The sequence below is a fragment of the Telmatherina bonti genome (assembly GCF_933228915.1).
Source record: "Telmatherina bonti genome assembly, chromosome: 20".
NCBI classification, from domain to species: domain Eukaryota; kingdom Metazoa; phylum Chordata; class Actinopteri; order Atheriniformes; family Telmatherinidae; genus Telmatherina; species Telmatherina bonti.
Genome location: NC_136618.1, coordinates 22,048,102 through 22,064,783, shown reverse-complemented (window position 1 = coordinate 22,064,783; position 16,682 = coordinate 22,048,102). Strand labels below are relative to the sequence as shown.

At 36.1% G+C, this 16,682-nt stretch overlaps 1 protein-coding gene across 1 annotated transcript in view; it reads left to right on the top strand.

The window, feature by feature from the left end:
- LOC306770594 (cadherin-7) overlaps nt 1-16,682 on the top strand; it is a gene marked incomplete at both ends in the record, with an annotated part of 137,841 nt that overhangs the window by 70,648 nt on the left and 50,511 nt on the right. Inside the window, one exon of the mRNA XM_079259476.1 lies at nt 1,009-1,128. Within this exon, the coding sequence (XP_079115602.1) occupies nt 1,009-1,128 (120 nt within the window). The remainder of the gene's footprint in view (nt 1-1,008; nt 1,129-16,682) is intronic.

Sequence of the window (16,682 nt, the reverse complement as noted above, 5' to 3'; positions counted from 1 at the left end):
CAGCTCACATGATTAACCCACAGTATCACTTTACTGTTTACTAATGCAAGAAGCTGACAGAGCATTCAGGTTTTTGCTGTTGTTGGTGCTCTTGTGCTTCAATGCTTCAATGGTTCACTTGTACTTTTTGCCTGAAGATATGATTTGATTTCTTACAATTCCCATCCTGCAGAATAATACATTTCACAGATTTTAAGACTCATAATCAGTAACTGGATGAGTTGCCATCTGTTCAAGCCAGAGTTAGCTAGAAAAATGAAACACAAATGATTCTCCAACTGTTGTTTTTTAAGGTAATTTCGTGTCATCAAACTCTTATTAGAGTTTTATCAGCACTCAGTAAAAGTTAGCAAACAAAGTGTTGCAGTCCTACAGTGTCACAGCAGGACAAACTAAAATGCTTTGACTTTTCTAAAACCTACAGAGAAGTGCAGATTTTGGATTTCAGGGGGAAATATGGAGCCGCTCAGCTATGTTGTCTTTGGTGGGATGAAATGACTTTTGAACACAAAGATGAGTTGCAGACTCAATAAAATGACCAAAAAGAGTGTTTTGCTAACTGATCTGTGCAAAGCAAATGTCCAATAATGGCGATGAAATGATGTCGAAACGCTTGAAGTTACACTTTAATCCCTCTTCAGTCTCTCTGTGAGTTACAGCGAAAGCTGAAAGTGTCGCAGCCTCACGCAGCGCGTGTAAGCCGTTTTGTGTCTGTGTATCAACTCTGTAAAGAAAGAAAAACAAACTTTAAGCACTCTCAAACAGTTTTTCATGAAACGCAATAGAAAACTAACACAAACACCCATCTCAGTAACAGACGACAGTGTGAAGACAATGACTAATAAGATTATTTAGCATCTCAGAAGTTACATTTTCATCACTCCCCTCCCTTTCTTTTCAAGTAGAATTGGTCACACGCTCTCTTGATATGACTATTTCCACATTTAGCTGTTTGACTCGGCCTGCGGTTGTTGTCTTGGAAACTAATGAAGGGCTGTCTGTTCACAGGAACCATGGTGGTGCAAGTAGCAGCCACAGATGCAGATGACCCAACATATGGGAACAGTGCCAGGGTGGTCTACAGCATCATCCACGGTCAGCCATACTTCTCGGTGGAGCCAAAAACAGGTAGGTTTTAATCGTTTCACAAGTTCACAGTTTGATGCACATCATTAAATACCAGACACAAAGGCCTTTTTTTGTTTGTGGTTTTGACTGAACACCAAACTCTATTAAAAAAGACAATATCGGGGGGCGCTAGCGAGCAAGCAATGGAGTAGGGTGTGTGTTCGGTGAGCTCCGCATAAATTGAATTTAGGTCTTTTTATTTGGCGTTTTCATTAAGAGTGAAACACTACGGACTTATCTAAGACACCATTGCATCATATGGGACGGCTTTCTCTTCGGAAAATGGCGACTAACCTGCGCAAGTACAAATACATAGGCAAGGCCTCATCAAGAGAGACGAACCCTGACACGGCTAGCAATGCAGCTAATGCTAGCACACCGTCTGGGTCAAAAGAACCAAGCGATACGGCTAGCATGTTGTCTGAGCAAAGTGAACAAACCAACCTGGCGGATTTGAAAGTGGAACTGTTGTCATCCATTAAAACTGAAATGACTGAACTTTTCCAGAGGGAAGTGACAAAAGTGCTTATGAGTGAGATCGAGGGTGTCAAGGCAGAGCTCCGCTCAGTCAAGGAGGAAATTGCTAACAACACGGTAGCCCTCCGGTCGGATTTGGACACTGTCAAGACAACTATTTCAGATATAGAGCGGGGGCTCTCTGGCTGCTCGGACGACATCACGACTTTACAAACTAAGGTTTGCAAACTGGAGAAAACTGTGGAAACGCTGCAGGAGAAATGTGTAGACATGGAGGGGCGTATGCGGAGGTCTAACATTCGCATTGTGAATGTCCCTGAAGCATCCTCGTCCGCACCTGCCTCAGTGTCCAGACTACTAAGAGATGCCTTGAAAATGGATAAGGACGTGGTGATTGACAGGTCTCATCGCACTTTACAGGGGAGAAGAGCAGACGGCAAACCAAGAGCTATCATAGCAAAACTTCACTATTACCAAGATTGTGTCGACCTTCTTCGCCGTGCACGAGAAGCTGGTCCACTCAGTTACAACGGCTCAACCATCTTTATCTTTCCTGATTACCCACCAAGTGTGGCCCGTGCCAGATTGGCCTTTAATGATGTTAAAAAGCTTCTCCGCGGACGAGAAGGGATACGCTACGGGCTCCTCCACCCTGCCCGGCTACGGATCACACATAACGGCACGGAAAAGTTTTTCGAAGATCCAGCGAAAGCCAAGATGTACGTGGAGGAAAATATGTGAAAAGAAAGAGACTATAATGACTGGTAAAGTTGCCCCATTTTGATTTTAATATTATTTCGGACTCTTTATATTGATTGTGTCTTTATAGAATTATATTCCTTAAATTTTCTATGTCTGCGTTGCTGGGGCACTGTTTTCTTTCTTTCTGCCTCTTTTCTATTTGCCATTATATCCGTGGTATTCCTATTATTATTTGATTTTTGAACGCCTAAAACATATATTCTTCATTTATACTTTGGTAAAACAAAAGACTTTATTATTTTCATTGTTACTTTAGTTTTATGCGGACCTACTTGGAAAGCTAGAGTTCTGATAAGCACGCAATGTGTGGATTTTGTTGTAAAGGGTTGCTCTGTCACCATGTTCTTGTTGGTGACAATTTGGGGTGGGTACTTGTTGCACCATTTATATTGCAATTATTTTGTGTATTTTTAGTAGTGATGGGATTTCCTAAGGTATGTTCTGATTCAACTGAATATAATCTTGTCAAAACTTATACATCTCAAAACTCATGGTTAATCCATTGCTGACATCTCCAGCCAATATATGCCAGCTGAATTTTGTATGCTGGAATGTTAAGTCTCTTAATAGCCTGGTAAAACGTAGAAAAGTGCTTTCTCATCTGAATCAGCTGAATGCAGACATTGCCTTTCTCCAGGAAACCCATCTTATTACCTTTGATCATTCTAAACTTAGAGGCGGATGGGTGGGACAGTTCTTTCATTCAAATTTTCATTCCAAATCTAGAGGTACAGCTATTTTAATTAAAAAAACAGTTCCGTTCATTATGTCAAAAGTTGAAGCAGACTTAAATGGGCGGTATGTAATTGTAGTGGGAAGACTAAATAACACTCCTGTTGTCCTTGCAAATATATATGCTCCTAATTGGGATGACAGCACATTTTTTACTGGACTCTTTTCTCAAATACCAAATTTAGATACACATCATCTCATTTTGGGAGGTGACATTAATTGTGTACTATCATGTTCACTGGACCGTAGTTCACCTAAAAGCATGCATCCAACTCGATCATCACAAGGGGTTAACCAGCTTCTTAAAGCGAATGGAATGACTGATGTCTGGAGATTTCGAAATCCTGGTCGTAGAAGTTACTCTTTTTACTCGCCAGTTCATAAGACATTCTCTAGAATAGATTACTTTTTTCTTGACAATAATTTGCTCTCACTAGTTAATAAGTGCGATTATCAGGCAATAGTGATCTCAGATCATGCACCGTTGTTGATGACTCTAAACATGCCAATTTCAGGCAGCAGATATAGACCTTGGAGGTTTAATACACTTTTGCTTTCTGATGATGAGTTTGTCAAATTTATTTCAAAAGAAATAAATGAATACTTGATACGTAATAAAACTCCAGGAATATCCTTTGGTCTGATTTGGGAATCACTAAAAGCTTATCTCAGAGGCCAAATTATATCTTATAGCGCTAAAGTAAAAAAAGCTCAAGAAGAGCGGGTCAGAAGGATTGAAGATGATATTTTACGACTCGATGAAGCCCTGACCCATTCTTCTTCTCCTGAGCTGTTCAAACAACGCATAGCTCTTCAGACTGAATTTGATTTGATTACTACAAAACAAACGGAAAATCTTCTAAATAAAACTAGACATAAAATGTATGAACATGGTGAAAAAATTGGGAAAATCTTGGCTCATCAGTTGCGACAGCAACAGGTTGACCAAACTATTCTTGCAATTAATAATAAGCATGGGGTAAAATTAACAGATCCTTTAGAAATCAATCAACGTTTTGGTGAATATTACTCACATTTATATACTTCTGAGTCCAAAAGAAATGAATCGTTGTTTAGTTCATTTTTTAGTAAATTTGGTCTTCCCACTATAAGCGATCAATCTGCCCAAGACTTGGAGAGGCCCTTCTCCAAAGAAGAATTAACAAATGCTATTGCTTCTATGCAACGTGGAAAAGCTCCAGGGCCAGATGGATTCCCAAGTGAGTTTTTTAAAACCTTCACAAAGGAATTGTCCTCTATTTTGCTTTCTGTATATGAAGAGTCTTCAGATGCTGGCACATTTCCAGAAACTATGAGACAGGCTGTCATATCTTTAATTTATAAAAAGGGCAAAAGTAAATTAGAATGTAGTTCATATCGGCCTATTTCATTGTTAAATGTTGATAGTAAAATCTTTGCAAAAATATTAGCACGTCGTTTAGAAGTTGTTGTATCTACTGTTGTGACTGATGATCAAACGGGGTTTATTAAGAATCGATATTCATTTTTTAATATTCGCCGGCTTTTGAACATTCTTCATTATCCCACTCCACCCGATACACCAGAAGTGGTTCTTTCTTTAGATGCAGAAAAGGCATTTGATCGGGTGGAGTGGGATTACCTTTTTTATACCCTTAAAAAATTTGGCTTTGGTGTGAAGTTTATATCTTGGATCCGTACTTTATATTCCTCCCCTGTGGCTGCTGTCCGTACAAATAACAATCGCTCAAACTTTTTTACTCTAGAACGTGGAACCCGGCAAGGATGTCCCCTATCCCCTTTATTATTCTCCCTGGTAATTGAACCACTTGCAGCAGCTGTACGCAATGATGCTTCTATCAAGGGTGTACGAAGAGGTGATTTTGAACATAGTCTCCCTTTATGCGGACGACACACTATTATATGTGTCTGAGCCACTTCAAAGCCTGCCAAGACTCCTTGATCTTTTGGATAGTTTTGGAAAAATATCAGGCTATAAGGTTAACATGCAGAAAAGTGAGCTTATGTCCATAAATTGTGCAGTTCAACGAAGTATGCTAAGTTCACTCCCATTTAAATTAAGTGAAAATAAATTTAAGTATCTTGGAGTTTGGATTACGAAAACATACAAACAGATGTACAAAACAAATTTTATTCCACTACTAGATTCAGTAAAACAGGACCTTGAACGCTGGAATACTATACCGTTGTCATTAGGGGGAAGAATAAATATTATTAAAATGAATATTTTACCCAAATTTTTATATCTATTTCAATCAGTGCCCATATTCTTAACAAAATCTTTTTTCTCACTCATAGATAAGTTGGTATCATCATTTATATGGAATGGAAAAAGTGCACACATTTCCAAAAATATCTTACAACGACACAGAGAAAATGGAGGATTCTCACTTCCCAATTTTCAATATTACTATTGGGCATCGAATATCCGTGCAATGTTGTATTGGTCTTTGACTTCAAATAATGGTGGCTCTACATGGTTGATACTTGAGAATATGTCATGCAGATCTACTTCTTTACACTCTTTGCTGTGCTCAGGATTACCTCTGCCTCAGCCCTTATGTAATTTTTCCACAAGCGTTGTTGTTAAACATTCATTTAAGATTTGGGCACAATTCAGACGGAGCTTCAGTTTAAATAATATGTCAGTTTATGCTCCTATTGCACGAAACCATATGTTTGTGCCTTCCACTATTGATGACTCCTTTACTATCTGGGCCACACATGGCTTGAGGACTTTGAAAGACATGTTTGTCAAAGGACTGTTTGCATCGTTTCAACAAGTGAAAACAGCTTTCCAAATACATGATTGTCATTTCTTCAGATATCTTCAGCTTCGCAGTTTTGTGTCTACTTCATTCAGTTACTTCCCCTCACGACCGCCTGACTCACTCCTGGAAACAGTTTTGGATCTGAATGCTCGCTCCAAGGGACTGATTGGTAAAATTTATTCGGCAATTAATTCTTATAAACTTGGAACCACTGGATCGTGTTAGGCGAAAATGGGCGGAGGAACTTGAAATTGTAATCTCTGAAGACGTTTGGAAAACTGTTATAAATAATATTTACTTATCCTCAATTTGTTTAAGACACAGGGTAATCCAATTTAAAATTGTTCATAGATTGCACTGGTGTAAAGTGAAACTGGCAAAATTTAAACCAGATTTGGATCCTAACTGTGATCGTTGTGGAACCGAACTTGCAACATTATCTCATATGTTTTGGTCCTGTTCAAAGCTGGCACAATTTTGGCAATCCATTTTCAAATTTCTATCGGATGCATTTGGGATTAATATCGTAGCTGAGGCCAAAACTGCAATATTTGGTATTTCACCACGCATTATCAGCAGCCAAAAACATAAAATAGCAATTGCTTTTGCCACACTTATTGCTCGCAGGCTTGTACTGCTTAAGTGGAAGGAAAAGCACCCTCCATCTTTCAAATTATGGTTTATGGACCTTTTTCGTCATTTAACACTAGAGAAAATAAGGCACTCTCTAACAGGCTGCGTTAATAAGTTCTTCAATATCTGGCAACCTATTTTGGATCAGATTAAGAAGGTAGATCCGTCACTTATCTCACAAGAGTAATTTATGTTTTAAATTATTATTGTTTCTGTTTTTGTTTTTTGTTTTTTTTTTTTTGTTTTTTTTTTTAATGGTGCAACAGGGTGGAAGGGTTTGTTTTGGGGAGTTTATAAAAATAAATAAATAAATAAATAAATAAAACTAAAAAAAAAAAAGATGACTGTATTGTATTTTCAACAATATGTCTAACAATATTTTTTTTTTTCAATAAAAAGACTTTGAACAAAAAAAAAAAAAGACAATATCGCCTTTATTCCTGCATAACTTCTGTGAAATAAAACGTAAAGATGTTTGTCATGCTTTGCCATTTCACTCAATTTCTTTGTTTTACTTTTAAGAATGTGTTGCCTCTTGTGGCCTTTCTGATACCCCAAATCAATATATAAATATAATGTATCTTTTCAGTACAGACATAATTTTAGAGAACTCCACAATGACGAAAACAAGTTCAGTTCACACTCGATTAACTAAGCCTCATTATAATTAAAAAATCCATAAAGACTATTTTTTTTTCTTAATTTAAATATTTATTTTGCAATCTGGCCACCAGATTACACAACGGTTGCATTGAATTAAATTAAATGAATGAATGAAAAATAGTTAATTTATCCTAATGAGAAAGGTAAGGTTAAAGTGATATATCAGTAAAGCTAATGATATTATTAATTACAATAATAATAACAATAATAATAATAATAATAATAATAATAATGACGCTGATAATGATGATAATAATAACAATAATAATAACAATAATGACATTATTATTATAGCAGTTTCACAATAAAGAATTAACAAGAAATTAACTTGACCAAAATCAAAGCGAGCCATTGTCTATCATTTAAATCATAACATTGATGTGACATTAATACTGTAGTTTGATGAAAAAATTAATGTTAAAGAAGCATTTTAAGTTTGTATAAATCTATGTACACAGTTTATCACATAACAGACAAATGATGTATCATCGGCTTAGTCAGACATAACTGATAAAAACAATTTTCAAGTAAATAAAATCATTTCCCAAAATCCCAGATTTTAAATTAGTCTACTGTGCTCTGAAGTATCTGAAGTAGCAGACATGTGTTCATACAACAGATGTAAGATAAGCTGACTTGAAGCCACAGGGCAAATAGAGAAAAGTTCAAGTTAATCACAGTAAACTGCTAAGGAGTAAAATCAAAAACACATGCTGCAGATATTAAATATTTTGATCACCTTTACCTGTGGACTAAAATACCGGCAATGCAAAATGATAAAAAGTCAAGAATTTAACCATAACAGAAAGTCCAGCCTTCATCAAGATAGATTTAGGATGTCACTGGGGTTTGTAAGACTCAGTCTAGGTTGCAAAAGTATATAACTGAAGTCCAGCTTTTCAAGGTATTTTTTGGCAGAGATAGAAGTAATCCTGAGTAGTAATTTCCATCAGTGCAAACTTAATCTGTAGAACACTGACTGATCGCCGTTACTCCAGAAGCTTTGGTTCTCTGAGTCGCTGTGCTGGAGCTCACAAAGCGCTGCTAACTCTGTTGGTTTTTACCCAGGTCTGCATTTCAGCTTCACTGCTCACTTTTTCTTCTTTTTATTATTTTTCTTCATTTTATAAAACTTTCCTACACAAACCCTCAGCATCATGGATTTGTGATTATGAACCCATCCCAAAATCTGGCACAGAAAATGAATGATGGTTAAATGTGACACATTTATTGGAGCCTTCACATAAAAAGGCTCCAATATGTATGGAGTCTTTTAAGATGTTTTAGACTAAGGATCTAGTTAGGGTTAGGCAGTTTCTCTATAATGTTGATTCCACCACCTGCTATTTTACTAGGATGTCTTTTACATTTGGAATTCAAATAAATTATATGTCGTAGCCTATTATGTACAATGTTCATTCGGCTGTCTAGCATAGGTTAAAGCTCACCTAACACATGAAAACAATCATTATTGTTTTAAAATTATTGAGAAGATAAACAACAAAGAAAAAAAACAAAAAAATAAAAAGAGAGAAAACTTGGGATTGGACTTACAGTGAACATTTTACACAACGGACCGGAGCTGGTCATCCATATTTACGACAATAAATTGTGAAATGTTGCTATTCTGGTAGCTTTCAGTCTTTCTTTTGCACATTTCTCTCGTATTTAGAAGCATTTGCTACTGTTTATTGTTGCTGTGGTTTGTTTTGCTTTTCCTTTAAGGCAACAAGCTCCCCATGCCTTTTACCATAATGGCAACGCCATTGCTGTTTGTTACAACCTGACGCTGCTAACGTTAATGAGCCGCAACAGGAAGAACTGTAAAAAGATCTTGAAAAATTTGGTTGCATTCATGCCACCCCTGGAAACGTCAAGGCTGCCTATTAGGCATGTCACTGTTTTGCCAGTGGTATTTTCTAATGAGTGGTAATGGCAAATTTCTGAAATAATGCTAATACTAAATATTAGCTCAACAATGACTCGCATGCAAATACTTCTCTGATGACCAACTCAAAACAATCATCATGTTAGATTGTCAATGGAGGAATAGGTGAGATTGGGCAGGAAAAAATGAATAATTCTTTGGTATTGCATGTTGTTTAGATACTTGCACATCTTGATCCCCTTAATTTTGTTCTGACCAACAAAAATTTCTGATGCTAATATTGTTGTCACCCAGCTGTACTTTGAATAACTTTTCTCTAACACATAAAATACCAGTTTACCACACCTACCATATGTAACACCAGTTTGTGTTTAATGACAATAATACATTTCTAAATAACATCTGGAAGAAGCAGCAATGTCAAAACTTATTGAATCACTGGTTCTTGAGGGTTTAGCCCAGAGACCTGTTTAATACATGGAAATGACATCCATGCTTAATCATCACAGTCACCAAAGCTTGTAGATTATGCAGGATCGCCTTTATTAAGTCAAATCACCATAAACATCTTATATGACTCCAATTAGGGCTACAGCTTTAAATTCCCTATACCACGTTTTAACATGGCAAAAGAAAAAAAAATCTTTCAATGTATGAAATTTTATCTGTTTTATCTGTTTGAAATAGTACATAATATGGCCTAAAGCATTTCGCATACACCTGAATTTATTCCCTCGATGATATCAGTAAACACGCGATTCACACAATAATTTTTGTTTCCAACATTCTTAGCAGTGAAACTCCAAATAATAAGGCAGTTAACTTCACTCTTGCAAATGTTGAAGTCCTGATATAATAAAGATATCGGCATTAAAATTAGAAAAAAAAACCAAAACAAAACAAAACATGAAAGTCTGTAAAAAAGGGATGAAATAAAATGAAAAAAAAAAAAACACATAAAGTGTGAGGTAATTTGTTGACTTGTGGGGCGTTTTATCCTGGGAAAGAGCAACGACAATCCTCGCCACATCTTCATATTTGGCTCATTAGCCACTGCCCTGCCGAGACTCGGCTACCTCATGCAAGGCGCTCTTGCAAGAAAACAGAAAAATATGGGCCTTTCCATAATATTAGGTTTCATCCGCTGCTTCAAGCTCAACGCTTTCACACATTACTGCTACTTTTCTTAATGCTGTTCCAATTCATGAACTGGTGAAAGCCACCGCAATGCAGGGATTTCTGTGGCTTATTTTTCACTCTCAGGCAGACAGAAAAAAGTGGGATGCTCGACAAAACAAACTCCTCTGTGACCCGTAAGGTTCATTGTAAACATCCAATAAGCCTAACCACTGGTAGGGAGTCGAGCTTTCTGGAGAAATAATGTACATCGCAAGAAAAGGAAAAAAAAGTTCCTGCTGTGTTGGATTTATAGACACGGTGTGAAGCCTTCTCAGTATCACAGACTTGTTATGCTGTTTTTCACTTTCTTGAGACCCTTCAGCTAATGAACCCTCCTGCTGACTCTTTCATTAGCGAACATTTCCATGTTAACATGTTGTGAGGAGAAGATTTACATGTTTTATATAGTCTAAATGAAAAAAGAAAAGGAAAAAAAAGTTTCTTATCGCTACTCTTTAAGCTTCAGTGGGTTCCTCTGGGACCTCGCCGAGGTTGCAAATCTTTCATTACAAGTAAAGTCTCTCAACTTGCTTAGAAGCTGAAACTTCTGTGGATTAATTAATGTGTTAAAATGCTGTGATTACCTTTTCCTGAGAGAAGGTTGGTTAGGCTTTTAGAGTTTATACTTAACTGTTTCTGCAGTGTCTTTTATAACGTGAGCTCAGCCAGTAATTAAGTAACTAAAAATGCTTATTCTTTTATTTTTTTTAAGCCCAAAAGTATCTCTCAATCTTAATGAATTATGACCAACAGTTAGTAATTAGACATGCGAGCTATACTTCTGATTAACTTTGTGGAGAAGTTAATTTTATGTAATTAAAATTGTCAATCTGTGTTTCTCCACCTACATGTTTCTCCTCCTTTGAGTGTCCATGGTCTCTTTATTCATTTGACTTGAACGAGTAAGGCTCAGAGTGGTGCTTTAAAAGCATCATGTTCTGCCAGAAAAAGCCAATACTAGAAGCTTCAACACTATAAAATACACTTAACTGCATTGATTGATTTACGTGTCACTTTGGGGGAAGCGCAATAAGTAGCAGTCGCAGTATGGACATGTTATACAGATGGCGCAAAGAAAGTGTCAGGGAACAGCTGTCTATTGAGCCGATCAACATGTAGCATTAATTAGCTTTTGTGATTGCATGCACTTCAGTCTAAATCTTGACCTTTATTTGTTAAGTGCTCTGCTATGTTTACCATCTACATAGTAAAGATTGCTAGGTCCACATCTGTACCAGTTTTCTGTAGCAATATCGACTCAGGACGAATATGGTTCCCAAAACTCAGCCATATCGAATCAAATCAAATCAAATCCAATCAAACTTTATTTCTTGAGCACTTTTCATACCATGGGCAACACAAAGTGCTTTACAAGATAAAATCAAGTCACAAGAATTAAAACAAACAGTAGATAACAAGACATTTAAAAACAATAAAGACGCAAGCTCTTTCCACACATTCATACACACACAAGGACAGAGAGCAAACACCCCCACATCCCCACTCCCACATTCACCGAAATACATCATTCCCTGAATACTGTCTCTTTGACTGAACTCAGGTTAATAAAAGAAATAAAACATGAATTAAGTGATTAAAATTCTGACTTATCCAGACATGGCCCTAGTATGCACATGCCACCTGCTTGTACCTTGGCTGAGTTATAAGTCCAAAAGCTAGAGAAGTTTAGGCTTTCCAACAGCTAATGATCTTACATTAATAAGGCAATTCCAGGTTTTATTGTATTTTGCTGAGTGAGAAACCGTTTCCTCCCCTTAATATCCAAATGCTGAAGTTAAAGATGTTCCAGTGGCAGCGACTACCAGAAGGTTTTAAGAATTTATCATGAAATGTTGGGGATTAAAGCACAGTATTTATGGGTTATTCACCCATTGGTACTCTTTTTGTGGGACAATGGCAGGTTTATTAACCTGTCAAAGAAGCACACACACAAAAACACACACAGTTGAATCTACACTTAGATACAGCCTTTGGGCCCCTGCCAGCAACACGGCACTCTGCTGCCCATTTCTGTCTGACCACGACCGATTAAACTTGGCTCTCTTTCCATTCACGTAGAAGGTGATCGGATCTCTCGACTATGAGATGCAGTATTGATGTCAGAATTGAATAGCATGGATGGTCATCAGAGAGGTGTGACTGGATGCAGGGAAGCATGAAGATATGTTCTCTTATTTGACAGGCACAACATGAAAAAGTGCAAATAAAAGAGTAGCAGGACAGAGCAGTAACGTGTGTTAAACAGGAGTCCTGCTCATTGTATTACAGTGTTGTCTTTAAATGTGTCGATGTAGATATATTTTCCCTCTAGTTATGGTATTACTCGGTACAAAACAGATGAAATGCAGCTTTAATTGAGAGAAACATGAGGTAGTGCCCACTTGTCTTCCTTAATCTTTGGTTACCTTTCAAGAAGGACTGCCGTGGGAAATAAAATATTTATGCTACCAAAGAAAAATGCATCAGTGGTTTCCTATGGTGACATCAACTGTGAACAGAGGAACTTTTTTTTAAAATTTTTTTTTAACAAAATTGCAATCTTCTGGTGCCTATTTATTATTACATGTACATAAATATTTAATATCATGCATTCTTTTTTTTTTTTTAACCCAAAAGAACCCAGTGTGACATAAGATACACACAGTTTCTGAGGCATTTTACATTACTTTATGGTACAACATATAATATTTTTGACATTACGCATGGTAAATAATGGTAAATAAACCCCATTCATATATATATATATATATATATATATATATATATATATATATATATATATATATATATATATATATATATATATATATATATATATATTTAGTCTCTTTGATTTTATTAAAGGGACAAATAAAGACTTCATGTTTTAAAAAAATGTTTCATTATGGATTGGGTTTTAAAGGATTAAGTAGAATCAGTTAACTGTTATAATCAGAGACCTAACTGAATAGTGATCAAGCAAAAGTATCTGGAACTGGCAGGGGACTGATGTAAATGGAACCACTTGCCTCTGGCTCTTCATCGTTGTCAAACAAACTTTGTGAGAACACTTGCACCCATTGATGACTCTTGAATGAGATTTTATTAGATCAATATCAATTAGGGTGAGAGCACACATTTGCATAAATGATGTTCAAATGACATGTCTGCCTCATAAAGTCCCCATTATTCTCATATCATGTTTTTTAGACTCTCAGCTCAATGACCGGAGCTTGCACTTCCACAGTCTCAGCTGAAGAGTTTCATTAAGCTAAGTGGATTCTTTGAATCCCCATGGTTGATATTTGGAAAGCTTTAATGGGTTATGATTATTTGCTTTAAGTGGCCTGTGTTCTCTCACAGCTGAGCTTAATGCTCACCAGGGATGAGTCTGTATGTAAATACATTTAAAAGTGAACACAATGCACACTGTATATATATATATATATATATATATATATATATATATATATATATATATATATATATATATATATATATATATACATATATATATATATATATATATATATACATATATATATATATATATATATATATATATATATATATATATATATATATATATATATATACATATACATATATATATATATATATATATATATATATATATATATATATATACATATACATATAATCCGTTTAGTTGGTGCCGTGTGTATGTGTGCTTGTTGTGCTATTTCTCATATTTTCAGTAAGTTTATGCAGTGTTATAATAGATATGCATTGATTGTACCAGTTTGAGTTTGTACACTCGTCTCTATTGGAATTTAATGAGAAAGTGTGTCCAAATCAGCTTACGATTTCTGCTTTTGGTTAAATAAACAATTATGCTTGCTTTATAGAATTGTATTAAACCATACGACATGGAAAAAAAAAATCTGCAGTTTTCTTCACCACACTTCACCCGGTCCGATTCAGTTCCTGGAATGCTCCAGCAGCATTTCAAGAATATTCACCCCTTGCTCAAGAGATTCTGTCATAAACAATGGAATACTTTGTATCAATCATAAAATACTAATTAGAGCACAGGATCTACGCTTTTAACATGGATGTATTTGTCCAATTTATTGACAAAGATAGCTAATGCTAATGCTAAGTTTGCCCATGGCAAAGTAAAAGCAATAATTGAAATCCAGTAATTGATGTTTCTTTTAAATAATGAAATTTTTTCTTTTTCTTTAAAGAAAAAATCATAGTGGAATTTTTCCTGCAACATCTCATTGGATCTGCAATGACTCTTATCAGTTCATCCATCTATCTAGTCATTATTCCAATCATCCATCATTTGCTAAATATCCATGACTGGGTAGTAGTCTGATTACAGATCCCAGACCTACCTCCTCTCAGTCACTTTATCATTTTGGGTGACACTGAGATGTTGGCAAACCAGCCAAGAGATATAATCACCCCATTGGGTCCTGGTATGCCTCAAGGCCTCCTCCTAATGGAACATGTGTAAAACATTTCCTCTGGATGTGTCTGACAGGCATACAAACCAGGTGCCTGAATCAGCTCAAGTGACTCTTTTCTGTGTGCAGGAGTAGTGACTCTACCCTGCATGTTGGATAACTCAACCTAGCGGGGCCAGAGCCGCATGGTCTGCAAACTACAAATATGTCATCCTAAAACAGCTGATAGGAAGAGGTTCCAGCTCTTGCACATAGACATTCTGTTCATAAAGGTTACGATCAGATTGTGTGACAAAGGGCATCTTCTACACTGCAGAAATGAGTTGTTAGAACGTAGGCATATGTAAAAAAAGAAAAAAAAAATGAATTGAATTGAATTTAGAAGATTTATACTATATTCTAAGTATAACTAAGTTTGACTTCTTCAGATACAATGAATATGTCTAGATTTTAGAGAGAGACTTCTTAAAACAAATGAATTTCAAGTCCCTGTGATGGACCGGCGAGTTGTCCAGGGTGTACCCTGCCTTTTGCCCAAAGACTGCTGGGATAGGCTCCAGCTTCCCGGCGACCCTTCATCGGACTAAGCGGTTAGGATAATGAATGTATGGATGGAATTTCAAGTCCCTTTTTAAGTGAAAAAACCCCAAAACGAACCTGTTAAATGCTGCTTAATGTTGTTTTTCTCAATTTGACAGAAAGTATTTTAAAACAAGACTAACTAAACAAGACAATTCTTCTTAATTCGAAACTAGCTAAATATATATTTTTTTAATATTCTTTTTATTTTTTATTTATTTATTTATTTACAACTAACAAAGCCCCTACTGACGTTCCAGCAATCCATCCACTCATATTGCTGCCTGAATGGAGGTGCAGTGTTTTTCGCTAAAGGGCAAATTAAACAGGATGAACTAATTAAGTACCACTTCATGTTCAGATTTTCTTGTTTTTTTCCCCTTATACAAAGCTTATTTTTGCAGTGTGTGTAAATTGGTACAGGAAAGTCTTTCAGCCAGTTTATTTCTTTTAAATTGGATGTGAAAGATGCATTTATGTAGTGTGTTATGTAAAATAACTAATTCTAAAATTCAATCACTAAGTAAGAAATAAAAGATAATCTCTTGCAACATGATTAATAATCTCACATGTTTTGCTCTTGTTTAGTGAATCACTTTCAGAACAAAATCAAAAATACTTGTTGGCTGAATATAAGATTGTAAGACTTTTGCAATGTACTATTACTACAGTCACAAAAAGCGTTGTTCCCCATACACTCCTACAGCACACCTCTAGGAGTACGTTTATGATAGAACAGAAGGACTGCAGCACAAATAAGACACACTTCTGAGGCGATGGTGGAACACAAGTAGGATGATCTCTATGTTTTTTGGGACATAGCCATAACCAAGACTGTGTATGTGGGCAAACATTGGATTATGTAGAGGAATGTAATGTGGTCATGAGTCATTGACTGGACTATAGTCTGTAACATGTGAATACAAATATTTTATCTCATTTGCAACTCTTGAAAACTTTATACAGGAATAATGTCCCATTTAGATTATAGTTAAAGGTCTGAATATTTTTGCATATGTCCAGAGAGATGCTGACAGCAGTCCTTTCTCAAAGCAGCAAGCATTGGTAACAGATGCAACATCAGATAAGGAAAAGAAGCTAGACAAAATTCTCAATTTGAGTTCTGCATAGCCAAGTGCAAGTGCACCTCTGCTGACAGAACACATGCAATGAAACTTTTAAACAATCTGCAGATGTCATTCTGAATAAGTATGTGCAGAAATGTGAGGAAAAGTCTGACGAAATGTTCAGTTTGCTGTAAGATGTCACTTCACTGCTGGTAATACATCCACAGGCTGAGCATTATGTGTCCTGTAACATGAAAAAGCACATTCCTTCTATCAGTATTTTTATCTGCATGTTTGGTCTCTAAACATTGATCTAAAAGACAGACCTACAGTATAAACTGCTCTCGCAACAGTTTTTCTTGTTGCA